The 14,045-nt window shown below is 36.3% G+C and overlaps 1 protein-coding gene across 4 annotated transcripts in view; it reads left to right on the top strand.

Moving 5' to 3' along the window:
• Window positions 1–14,045, top strand: part of NRXN3 (neurexin 3) — a 2,203,380-nt gene that overhangs the window by 1,045,541 nt on the left and 1,143,794 nt on the right. For all 4 annotated transcript variants that reach the window (XM_006884638.1, XM_006884636.1, XM_006884635.1 and 1 more), the window contains one exon: window positions 4,905–5,024. In XM_006884638.1, coding sequence (XP_006884700.1) covers window positions 4,905–5,024 — 120 coding nt within the window. The remainder of the gene's footprint in view (window positions 1–4,904; window positions 5,025–14,045) is intronic.

Raw genomic sequence — 14,045 nt, 5'->3', positions numbered from 1 at the left:
TTACTAGCCCATTGTCTGGTGAGAGCTGTTTGGTCAAGGAGCCCTGTGGACTTCTCAGGGACTTTTATGCTTTGAAAGAGGTTGTCCTGATTTGCCATTGTTAATGAAACTTGTACCACACAATGCTCCAGTTGAAGACCCACTGAGAACATGACCATGTACTTCCTTTCATCTCTACATGGGGGAGCTGCACAGCAAATAGGAGCTGTACAAACCCAGCAGCACTACTGTTCCTCTGGCATTCGTAATTGTCTTGAACTTTCTTATGTCATCTCCAAATAGCTTTGTATTAGGAATGATGGTCGGCACTGTTTCCATCCTTCGTGAATAAATAAAAATGTCGTGCCACCCTGAAGAACCTTTTGTGATCATTCTTGCCTCTGCATATGCATCCTTTGCATCCTGCTGGCTTACATTTCAATATTCTGAACCTGTGTGATGTTCAGCGTAGGAATTGTGAAATAGGCACTTAGTGCAATAGGTATATTTTCTATTCTATCAAGCACTTGTTTGCATCAGATGGCTGACTAATGCATTTGATGAGTCAAAGGCCTTACGTCTTTTGTTGAGGAACGCAGAGAAATGCAAGAGATTTTCCTGAATATTAAGCTGTATCCTATTCATGCAAATAATACCAAAAGTGTGCATTTACCTTTAGTCCTACAGCTGAAGCAGAAAATACGAGGGAAGAAAGACAGTGTGATTAAATAGAGGGTCAGGCGGATCTAAAGAAGAATTTTAATTGCAAATTTCTTTTTTATGAGTTGACCATTTCATGAAAATTTACCTTTTCTACTGAGTCAGGATCTACCATTTAATAAAATACCCTGTTAATTCATACACACACATTAACACACCGAGACACTAGGAAGCTCTCACGGTCTGGTCCTTAGGATATGGCCACTACTATCTCTCTCTGGCATATACATAGAGAGAGAGTTGTTGAGTTGACCACGATGGGAGGAGATTGCCCATCTTTCTCCTGTGGTGCACCTGGTGGATTCAAACAGCGTGTCTGTGTTGACAGGTTAGGTCCTTAGTACTAGGCCATCAGAGCTCCCTACATTACTGTGTGTTGGTTTGAGGTGTTGTGGTTTTGTTTTGTTTTAATTTTTATATCTTTTGGAAGCAGGAATGGCATCCACTTCCTAAGCAACTTGCCTCCGGAAATGCTATGAATTTTGATAAATGTCAATAGCTATAGAGGGACTTCACCTCTTGTTCATAGGGTTGCTATGAGTCAGCCTCGACTCGAGATTTTATATATACAGTTGTTGTTGATCACCTTTGAGTATATATGCCTAAGAATCACCAGGGAAATTTATAATAGTCACCTGAAAATATTATTTAAAATGATATTCTGTTCAGTCTGTGGAGTGGAAATGCAAACTCTTAGCAGAGATTCAAAATGAAATGAGCAAACGCTGAAGTGCAAACGCTAACAGTCAAATATTTTAAATTGTCTACTCTCATACGTAGAGGAGCTCTGTTGGCTTAGTGGTAAGGAATTAAGCTGCCAACCCAGAGGTACGTGGTTCCAATCCACCAGCTGCTCTGTGGAAGAAGGATAGGCAGTCTTCTCCCATGTGATTTGCTACCTCGGAAAACCCACTGGAGAGTCAGTAATGAATGGGTCAGTTTCAACTCAATGGTACACAACAACAACAACAACAACAACAACAACAACAACTCTCATAATTAAAACAGGAAGTGCTGGCAGCTAAGTGGTAAAGTGTTGCACTGTTAACCCAAAGACACATAGTTCTAGTCCACCAGCTGCTTCGTGGGAAGAAGATGAGCAGTTTCTTCCCATGTCATTAACTGTCCTGCTGGAGGGTCAGCCATGGATCGATCGGTTCACAACCACATAAGTAAAATAGGGGGCTCTGGTGGCCTGGTGGATAACAAGCTGTTCTGCCAACTCAGAAAGCAGGTGATTCAAATCCACCAGCTGATCTTCAGGAGAAAGATGAACGGTCTCCCTCTGTTTAATTTATAGCCTCTGAGAAATGGCTGGAAAGTCAGCTGTGAGTCAATTCAACAGCAACAAGAGAAGGGGAAGGAGAGAAGTAAAATCTGTCAAGGGTTCCTCCCACATGGAACTAAAAGAATACAGTGTCGTCGAATAGAACTGACACAAAGCTCATCCTCCAATGGATTTCTGAGATTGAGAGAGAGTAGATTATCCACCTTTCCCAAGTGCAGCTGCTGACAGGTTCCCACCAGTAGAGAGTCATGGTGTTTAGGTTAGCAAAGCCACTACCTGTGGATTATGCCACCAGAACTCCTTAATTAGTTATATTTATAAATTACATATAAGGACCATTAGTAGTCGACTGGTTGGCACTTAACAAGAACAGGAAAAACAACAACATATCTGTATATGTTTTGCAAATAAAGCATACAGAACAGAAAAGAAGCAATTTTGGTTCTAAATAAAAGTTGTTGTTGTTATGTGCCATCGAGTCACTTGCGACTCACAGAGACCCTATGTACAAGAGCTCTAAATGCTGTTCTATCCTGTGCCAACCTAGCCATCTCAAATGCACTTGTTCCCACTGCTCCAGTCACAGAATCGATCCATCTCACCAAAGGTCTTCCTCTCCTTCGCCTCCCCTCCACTCTGCCAAAACATGATGTCCCTTTCCAAGGACCTCCTTGCAACATGCCCAAAATATGTCAGATGAAGCTTCAGAATCCTTGACTCCAGGGAACATTCTGGCTTCACCCTCTCCAGGACAAACCTGTTTGTTCTCCTAGCAGTCCATGGTATATTCAACACTCTTCTCCAGCACCACAGCTCAAAGGCATCAATTCTCTTTCCATCAACCCTATTCACTGTCCAACTCTCTGATGCATAGCACATAATTGCGAAGACTATAGCCTGGATCAGGCACACCTTAGTCTCCAGCCTGACATCATTGCTCTTCAGTACTCTTGAGAGGTCCCTCACAGCAAACTTCCCCAATGCAATTCGTCTCCTGATTTCCTGGCTACTGTTACCAAGAGTTGACTGTGGAGCCAAGTAAATGAAAGCTGTTAACTATCTCAATCTCTTCACCATCCATGCTGATGCTGCCAATTGGCCCAGTGGGGAGAATCTTTGTTTTCTTGACATTTAGCTTCAGTCCATATAGGAGGCTGTAATAGAAATATTATTTATACAGAGAGGGTACAAAAATAGAAACAGAAATAAAAGTATAAAATAAGAAACATGAACTCAATTTCCAATATCTTCTTTTTATAACTAAACTAGAAAACCCTGGTGACCTAGGGAGTGGGGAGTTGCACTGTTAAGTCTAAGGCTGTGTTTCTGGTAGTTTGTATTCACCTAGTAGCTCCACAAGAGAAAGAGAGGCAATCTCTTACTTTATTTCCATCCTCAGAAACCCAATGAAGGGGCAGCTATGATTTGAGCCTGACTTGATAACTTGATAATTATGAGAACAAGAAGGAGATACATAAAATAATTACATTTTTCTTGTGATATATATATACACATATACACACACACACACACACACACACACACACACTTCATTTTTGAGAACACTGCTAAAATGTGTACACCAACAATATGGTGTATTGCAATAGTTTTCAAACTTTGAGATGCATCAGACTCGCCGAGAGGCTTGTGAAAACACGGATTTCTGGGCTCCAGTCCCAGAGTTTCTGCTTCCACTAGTCTGGGATGAGGTTTAGGAATTTTAATCTCTAACAAATACCAAGTATTCCTGGTCTGGAGACTGTATGGTGAGAATGACTCCAGTACTAGTTTACAGTACATATATCAGGGTTAGTCTGCTTGAGTTTGATACCAAGACATTTAACTACTAATTGTGTAACTTGGGGTAAATTAGTTTATTACGCAGGGATCAGTTTTCTCACCTGTAAAAACTCCTTACCATTTGGAAGGGCATAATGAAAAGGCAAAGTGTTTAATATCCAATGCCTATCACCTAAAAACATCAGTATTTACAAGTTGGCTGCTATGTCATCATAACTATCATCATCATCATCCACCTGTTTAAAGTCACAAAGTAGATTTTAGAGATTTTCAGTTTCATGATTAAAATAAAAATCTAAATTAATTTGTATGAATCATGGGGTCCATTTTCTTTTTGCCTTTGCATTATACATTTAAAAGACCATGTTCCAAATGACATCTCTGTCCAGTTGCATGGTAGCGATGATGCTTCTTAGGAAAGTCTACTAAAAGAGAACATTGTGTTCAGCCCTCTCCCTTTTGTGTGTAACAGTTAATAATTTGTGGCTAAGTGTGTATTTTCTGTTGTCCTTGGTGTGTTACTAAATTGTTGTTGCATGATACAAACTCGAAAGTTTTGGTGGTTGTCTTCTAATGTTCCGGGGCATGAGAATGATGAAGTCAGGTGCTTGGATTTAACGAACGCTGGTGGTGCAGTGGTTAAAACACCCAACTGCTAACTGAAAGGTTGCCAGTTGGAACTCACCACCTGCTTTGAGGGAGAAATACGTTACAATGGGCTTCAATAAAGAACCCTCCAAACCCTAGGAGGCAGTTACATCTTGTCCTGTTGGGTTACTATGAGTCAACCTTAACTCAGCAGCAATGGATTTGTTTTATTTTTTTTTTTTATTTTTAATTTGGTGGCACAGTGGTTAAAAGATTGATTGCTAACTGAAAGCATCTCAAACCCTGCAGCCACTCCAGGGAGAAACACATGGGAATCTGCTTCTGTAAATATTTTACAGCCTTGGAAACCTTTTGGGTCAGTTCTACTCTGACCTATAGGACCATGATAATTTGGGATCAATTTTGTAGCAAAGGGGTTTGGTTTTAGCTTGGTTTTGCTTTGGATTTGCGTCATTCTTAATTCTTCTCCCCTTTTTCCTTCTCTCTTCCTCTTCTTGTGCACTGTCAGGCCCCAGTACCACCTGCCAAGAAGATTCATGTGCCAACCAGGGAGTCTGCATGCAGCAGTGGGAAGGCTTTACCTGCGACTGCTCCATGACCTCCTATTCTGGGAACCAGTGCAATGATCGTGAGTAGTATTTTTATACCTGGAAATATTTCAAGGAGTGCAGAAGTTTGGAGAAAACTGAGTGACAATATGTAAGAGAGTGACTGTCCTGTAGCATTTATGAACAATTTTCAATTTTCTATTTCAGAAATTTGAACAATACAGGGTTAGTACTTGCATGGGAAGAACAAAACAATGTTTCTTGTTCAGCATTTCTAAATATTTCCTCATCTTCTTTACCCCTTTTGTTTTCCACTAAGATTAAAATGGCTATGCATGAGAAAAGAGTAAGAAAAAAGATTTTGAAAGAATTCAGTTTCTCATTAATTAAGTCATGTCAATAACAATTTTGAGACTTCGATTCTCATTGCCTACAATTTAGGGATGCTTATGGAAATAGTTAATGTAGAAAACCAACTAAGTGTAGAGAATATCTTCATCTTTTCAAATGATGAAGATGCTTGGGGTGATCACATGTTCAATAATGCCCAAGATAACTTCTGTGGAATACAAATGTAAGAGCCTGGGATGTAGTGAGAATGCCATATTAATTACAGACAGTTTCAGATTGCAAACAAATTCCACTACTTAAGTCTGTCTTTTGAGTCAAATTTGCAAGTAAATTGAAACAGATGTGATCTAGATCTACTATTAGCTAGTCAAATATTTTAATATACAGTATATTCTATACCTTTCTAGGCGTAGAAATAAACAGAGCAAAACATCTTTGACATTATACTACAGTAAACTGATAATAGGATTTTGATGTGTGCTGCAAAGTAGCACTAATTCGTTGTTATTAACTACTGCGTGTACTTAAAATATTTTCGTATAATAGGCTTCAAGAGATTGGAAGCATTGATATATATACAATCAGTTTTTCTCCAAATGGATTTATGCCATCCTTGACTACAGAATGTGTTTTGGTTTTCCTCCAATTAGATAAGTTTAAAATCTTTTCAAAATACTTTCATGACCATGATCCCATCTAGTTAAATACATTGGTATCTATCTGGCTTATATACAAATTGTTAGTTTGTGTATGTACATATTGCCTTTTTTGTAAACATATTTGTGTGTGTACACCTGCGTGTCTTAATCATATTAGAAGAGAGTTGCTCTAGTTCTAAGAAGAAATTGATGTCAGGAATGTGATTCTTATCCTGATGGTGATGGTGCTTATAAGCTGTAGGTATTTACAAAACTGTGTTTTCATTTCTTTTTTGTGTTATTTTTGTAGCCTGCTCTTTTTTTAAAAAAACAGTAAACACTTGAAATTTCTATGCAGCAAAGAAATTTACTGAAAAGTCCTACCTGGTGGTATCTGCCCCATGTTTGATATTCCAAGGTAGCCTTGTTGGTAGAAATAATCCAAACTAACAATCAATTAACCTTCTATTTTTTCAAGATGAATTGATTTCTCTGATTAAATAATAAATGCTTATTATAGTTTGCCTACATTGGAGCAGGTGGCAATTACAAAGCTAGCTTCACCACATCCATTTGATTTGCTGACGACTTCTCAAAGTTATTTATATGTAGAGCTGTCTCTTGTTAGCTCTCTTTCCTATTCTTCATTGGCAGATTTTTGTTAGTCTTTTAAAATACACTAAGTGAGGAATTTGACATGTAAAAAGAATTTTTTTTATACCTTTTGAACCAAATGTGTGCATCTGCCTCTGTTCCTGTAATGAAAAGAACATGAAGGCTGCAGAACATTTTGTCATCATATTACTCTAATTTTCTTTGACGTTATCTAAAATCTTGTTTTCATAGTTATGAGTTGGAAATATCAGTCCATGCTGGAAAAGGCTGTTATTATATGGACATATTCAGAGCAGCTAGGAAATTGTGCAATGTGGCCTTCCTCCCCCCCCCCCCAATGTGTTTGCATAGATCTTTCCCCAGTGAATAGTGGTACATGTTTGTTTATTTATGTACACAAATGCATGTCATATCACATATCACAGTACTCAAGAAGATACTCTACATTCAGTAAAGGCAAAAGGTAAGTCAGTGCCACAATGGTGTATAAGCACAGTCTTCAGAAGGTATGTATGGATTTTCTGTCCTTGTTCAGCTCACCTTTTGTTCAGGGTCATGCAATATTTTACGATAAAGTTTAACTGGAGCTCTTTCTAGTTTTCTGATTTTTTTTATGAGCAAATTATATCTCAGTCCATAATGAGGACTGATAACATTATTTGATTTGGACAATTTGTTGTTCTATGATGAAGGACTTGGTTGGTGAAAGTCACATTTTCTTATTTTTCAAAAAATATTTCTGAGATATTCACGTTTCAGTGGATGTGTTTTTAATTTTTTATTCTGTAAATAGTGCAGTTGAGTCTTTTGATGGTAGAAGGATTGCTGGTCTTAGATGATGATGGTAATGAACTGTCATCTGTTGAGTTAATCTGTTTAGTAACTGTTACCTGTTTAGTGAAACTGCTTGGTTAATCCTTGCTGGAAAGTAGATTAGATTGTCTCTAACCCGATGACTGTAAGGAAATGAGAGCAAGTGCATTTCAAGTATAAGATATAGAGATAAATATATTTAAGAACGCAAAATATGGGCTATAAATTCAGAAATAAACTTTCAAGGCAATTCAAACATAAAAATGATATCTTCTTTAAAATTTTGCTATAGCTATCATTGTATTCAATAATTGCATTTAAAATTACTTGGAAAAAGTTATTTTCTATAATTAGCACTAGGTTGTTTTAATCTAGGTAATTGCCTCTCTATGTAATAAATCATTATTTGTACATAAACTTTAATCTCTAGAATTAATTTGTTATTTGTTAATTTGTTATTTTAGATTGTAGCTATTGTCAAAATGAAGTTACCTTTCTGATGGTTATGCAACTACTTATGTGGTATCACTTGGTAGCTTGGTGGCATCAGAATTGAGAGTTATCCCTCTTGTCACCAGTAGAGTTAGAAACCACTGATTTAAAAACATGTTGGCAAAGGTCATGTGGGAAACCTGCAAAGAAAGCAGAAAGGGGAAATAAGTCAATGGAAAAAGAAATAATGAAGGAAGAGGAATAAAGAGAAAATTAGGAATTGAGGGGGTATTTTATGTTAGAGCAGAGATGTTGTGCATAAATGTGTTGGTGACATAGTTTGTCTTTGGCTTAAATAACAGAAATGTGGTAATGTATTATACATTGAGGCTATGACCACCAAGAAATTAGAAGCTTTTGTCCAACTTCTTGAGATTTCAGTGAAATAATGGCTTTGCCCAATTATTGAGTATAGACTATTCTATGGATCGATTCATATTTATAATTTAAATGGTGTTTTTTAGAATGCTGTCATGAACTATAAATGCAATCTAATTGTAAACGGTTATTTTGTGTGTGGTTGAGGAGATGACCCTGTTCTTTAGAGTCATATATATCTAATATATCATGTATTCTTTAAAATAATGTAATATGACTGTGTGAATTCATATTGAAGCCAATTTAAAGAAGTATTTTGGGGTTGGATATCATTTTTTATATTTAATTTTGTACATGTTTGTCTAGGAGTAGCAAACTGATCTTTTTTAAAAAGAAAATATCTCCATTTGTGACAGTGAAAGGTAAATTAGAGAGCTGTTGGATAGAAAGATGACTAGGTTTTAAATTTTTAAGAGAAAATATTCCATTTTTAATGTATAGAGAAGTTCATTATATCTAAGTATTACATTTAAGGTCTTCCTCATTTCTAGCATTGGCTACATTGATTGTGACTTTTTTTTTCTTTTTTGTCTGATCACATATAAATGTCTTTGTGAGTAGAACATATATTTAAAAACAGCATTACTTTTATTATGAGTAGATTAAGGCTGGGTGATTTTCTTTTATGCCATCATTCCTTTTTGAGAGTAGTAGAGTATATGAAGGTAGTGAGGTAAATGTCAAACTTACTACTAAGATTGTTGTTGTTGTTGTTATGTGCTATCGAGTCGCTTGCAACTCGTAGTGACCCTCTGTGCAACAGCCCTAAACTCTGCTCTGTCCTGTGCCAATTGGGCTGTCTCTGACACTCCCATCCCGATTATCCCAGTCACTGAATCAATCCACCTCATAGAGGGCCTTCCCCTCCTACGCTGTCCCTTCTCCCTCCGAAGCATGATGTCCTTCTCCAAGGACCTGTCCCTCCTTGCAACATGTCCAAAGTGTGTTAGATGGAGCCTCAGAGTCCTTGCCTCCAAGGAGCCACCCGGTTTAACCCTTTCCAGGATGAATCTCTTTGTTTTCCTAGCAGTCCATGGTACTCTCAATATTCTCCAGCACCACAGCTCAGAGGCATCGATTCTCCTTCTAGATAGTTATGCGTAAGTAGTAAATGATAAGACAATTTTTACTTTAGGTTTGCTTTATTCTTTTTTATTTTATTATGATTTATTTACAAATTTTGAATACATTATTTTTCCCAAAAGATCCTTCCCATTTCCTTCACCACACACACCTATCAAATTGTGCATCCCTTTGATTAACACCCTAACCCCCATTCACACCCCTCTATTCCCACCTCCCCCCCTTGGATCCTCATACTGATTCTACAATAATTGTTTTATACAGTATTTGTCCTTTTGGGATTGAGTTAGCTCACTCAGAGTAATGCTCTCCACTCCCTCCCAAGTTAGGTAGTAATTACAAAATCATTCCTCCTGCGTGTTGTGTAGTATTCCGTTGTATGAATGTACCACAACTTCTCAATCCATTCATTTGTGGTTGGATGTCTTGGCTGTTTCCATGTTGTTGTGATGGTGAATAATGCTGCTGTGATGAACGTTGGTATATGCGAGTCTAACCATCTCAGATGCAATTTTGAGTTAATATAGGATCCAGTCAGATCTATGGAAAGGCAGACAAGTTTCACTCTCTAAGGATGGTCTTTAGGACCTCTGAAAAGTGTGGTTATCTGACTTCTCAGAGGATTAGCTTCACATGAAATCCGGCTAAGTGGCACATGCTATAAGAAGAATATGAACAACAAATAGAACTTTAAAGGATTCTTAGATGAATATTCTTACTACTACCTTTAGAAAAATACTCTTATTAGATGCTGGGATTTGGGGTCAAGATTTAGAACCCAGATAATTCCTTCCTGCATGTCCTGGCCGTTGCAAGTACTTACTATCAAGAAGAACCTGAAATCCATTAAATCCTTCCTCTGGATCTTTCTGTCTCTTTAACCACATCGCTAGATGCTGCATGGAAACCTTATTTTACAGGCACTAATTCATATGTCATGCAAACATTGTAAGTTTTAGACAGTTTTTTGAAAATAACAATTTTAAACATCCACTATCTCTATTTGTCACCATTGTTATTATTTATAATGTACTATTTTTGAGATGCATAAAATTCTGGGGTCATGTAACCAGTAGTCTATCCTAAAGAAACAAATAATAATGAACAATCTAGGGCACATATGTCCTTTAACACATCTCAAGGTTTAGTTATTTGGTGTTATAATAGCTGTGTGGAGTAAAGAGAAATGAATCCATGTGAATCTTTAGCCTGTCAGCACGGCCTGGTTTCACGTGCTACATTACCAGTCAGCCATTGTGAGCTACTTGTTGGAGAAATTGCTGGGTTCACACTGGCATGTGATAATAGATGTTCTTCACTTGCAACAAATCAATAAGAAGCAGCTGTGGATCGTGCAGACAGCAAAGTGTGAAGCGCCTTTTCAGGCAGTTTTCCGCTGGAGTGGCTGTTAAGCTGCACTGTTACCTATTGATTGGCCCTTTGCTTTTTATTTATTGTATGGGTTTATTTATTTTTTTTAAATGTAGGTTGGCATATTGATTAAATCTGTTAAAAACACGTTTCCCATTGAGGCTTCAGGGAAAAAAAAACAAGCAATGTATGCTTACTTCGTGTACAGGCAAGGAGACAGGTTTGCATGTATTAATTCAGCTTCTTGAATAAGTATAGGCCCACAGGCCTTACATCATGAAACGTTGTTACTATTTGTGCAGTAATTATTTCCAAGGAGAGCAGACTGCCATATCTTTTTAGTCCTGTGTTCATACCCAAATTCTATTTTCCCATTTGTGCCTGTTCAGCAAATAGGCCAAATTTGAGAAGTTTACTTGTAAAGCAATTATTTGCTGCATAGAATTATTTGCTGTCGTCGTTAGTTTTTGAAGAGTCAGCTATGGTGACCTATGAATAATAGAGCAAGATGTTACCTGGTCCTGTGTTATCATGATGATCCTTGCGTTTTGGAGTTCAATCTTTGAGCCATTGGGTCCTCATCTCTTATTGAAATTGCCCTCATTTTGACAAACCTCCTGTTTTACCAAACATGATGCCATTTTCCAGCGCTTGCTTTTTCTTAATGGTGTGTCCAAAGGAAGTAAACCAATGTCTTGCCATCTTTGTGTGTACAGAACATACTAGTTGATGCCTTCTAAGACTTATTCTTCTGGAAGAAAATAATGTGTTCAATATTCTTTGCCAAACCTGTAATTTGAATGTGTCAAGTTTTCTGTCTTAATTTTTTTTTTAACTTTACAGCTTTTGTATACATGGGTGGTGATTGAAATTGCTATGGCTTAAATCGTGCACATCTTAGTCATCAAGGTGACTTTTTTTTTTTCTAACAGTTTTGCCCTGTGATTGATATAAATCAATTTTTTGATTGCTGTTTCTATAGATGTTGACTTGGCTATTCAAGTAGAAAAAGATTATTTACAACTTCAATTTTTCTCTATTCATCATGTTGGTTTTCAATCTAGTATGGATTTTCAATTCCTTCCCATTCAGATGGAGCCCATGCTGAATGAAGGCTGTAGCCTTTGACATTCAACTGGAAGTCGTTAAGATCATCTTCATTTTGGGCTATCAAGGTGGTATCATCTGCATGCTGTTGTTGTTAATGAGTATTTCTAGAGTTATGATCCTATCTTTTCAGCCTGTAGAGTGAAATATTTAGATTGTTCAGTACTTAGTTACCACCCTGTAACACATCGTTCCCAGTTTAAAAACACACAATATACCATATTCTTTTCAAATAACTGCCTCTGAATTAATGTATAGGTTGCTCATAAACAACTTTTACCATTTGTTCATTTATTCATTCAGTAGATGTTTCCTATTTGAAGAAATTATAACAAATATTATATATTGTTGTCCTTCATGACTTTCCATTATAATATACATACTAAGTTGTGCCAGTAGAAATATGTAGAGCAGAAAGTGAAAAGCAATACAATGAAAGTGAAGTCGACTTTCCCTTGAATTATGACAGTTACAAGAAAAAAGCTTCTACTATGATTTTTTATGGTTTTTAATTGAATAATGATTCTTGAACCATTTAAGAGTGCTTTTTAAGCAATATAATATGAGTGGAAACAAGTAAGGGGAGGAAACATTTTAGTTAAGTGGAGAAAAAGATACTTAAGCAATCTGTTTCCTTCAAATGTCTATTATAAAAGTTTATATACCTAAGATCGATCACATTATCTTTACAATACATACCTGAAATATTTCAACATTATGTTATAGACATTTTACATAATTTGAAAAAATGATTATGTTTCCTAATCTCATTCAGTAAAAGGCATATTATGATCCTCATTTCTTGGGAAGAAATTACTCTTGCTTAATCTACTGCTGAATTCTGAATATGAACTTAGGAGAGATTTAATCTGTCTATCTTCCATTGAACCACTGCTTGATATTGATTTTGAAACTGACTTGTAATGACTCAAGTTTCTTAAATATTTATTTGTAGCACATATATTTTATTAAATTTTTAAAAATATTATAACATCATCATTAAATTAATTTTCTTTAGAATCATGTTCACATGGCCATTCTTAACTCTAATATTGTGAAAGTGAAATATTAGTCTCTTGAATCTTTAACAGAGAGAATACTACATAATAGGAATGTAATTAATATGAATAGGAGTAATTATAATAAATTATATTTTACATTTATCAATTTCTTACCATGTTTCTGACATTCTATTTTAAAGATCACTCTAACTTTCAAGTCAGAACTGATACATAAGGTTTTCCAATTTTGCCAGCACCATCTGTTAAAGAGGCTGTAATTTCCCCATTTACTTGATTTCCTTATAAAAAATCAATTGACCTTAGGTAGATGAGCTGATTTCAAGGCTCTCAATTCTGTTCCATTGATCTATGTGTCTGTTGCTGTACCAGTACTGTGCTGTCTTGAACACCACAACTATGTAGTAAGATTTGACATCGGGGAGTGCTATGCCTCCTACCTTTTTTTTTTTTCCACTAGTGCTTTGCTTATTCACAATTTCTTTTCATTCCAGATAAAATTGAAAATTGCCTTTTCCACCTTGTTGAAGAATAGAATTAGCATCTATATTAGGATTTTATTGAACTTGTAAAGTTACCTTTGGTAGAAATGTCATTTTCATGATACTGAGTCTTCCTATCCATGATCATGGTATATTCTTCCATTTCTCCAAGTCTCTTTTTATATCTTATAATAATATTTTGTAATTTTGTTTGTATAGTTCTTTTGTGTTTAGTTAAATTTGTTCCTAAGTGTCTCATCTTGTGATTAGCTCTTATACTTGGTATTGTTTTTCTTAGCTCCATTTCTATATTCTCTTTGTCACTATAGAGAAATACAACTGATTTTTTAATGTTGATCCTGTATCCTGTCACTCTGCAGAATTGGCCACCTAGGTCCAACAGTTTTCTCGCTGAATCTTTAGAGTTTTTTTCATAGCTGACTGTTGGATTTCTGAGGCTATAACTTGCTTGGGAAGAGAATGCCCATTTTTTTCTCCCCAGGAGCCATTGGTAGATTTGAACCTCCAGAGAGGCTCAATCTTGGATTAGTAGTGCAACTCTCTATGAACCACACCTCCGAAATTACTTATTTTAAATATAATTGTCCTTTTATTCGTTGAATACACATTACTCTTGTCATGATGTTAAGAATGAGAAAACCAAAATAATACAACTAAGAAGTAGTTGAGCACTGAGTACTTTGTCCTGAGTACTTTGTCCAGAAGTTTACATCCTTAAAAAGATCACTGCT

Source organism: Elephantulus edwardii, unplaced genomic scaffold (assembly GCF_000299155.1).
Source record: "Elephantulus edwardii isolate Elephantulus edwardi_28Jun2011 unplaced genomic scaffold, EleEdw1.0 scaffold00037, whole genome shotgun sequence".
NCBI lineage: Eukaryota > Metazoa > Chordata > Mammalia > Macroscelidea > Macroscelididae > Elephantulus > Elephantulus edwardii.
Note: the sequence above shows the minus strand (reverse complement) of the source record. Positions and strands in the feature narration are given on the sequence as shown.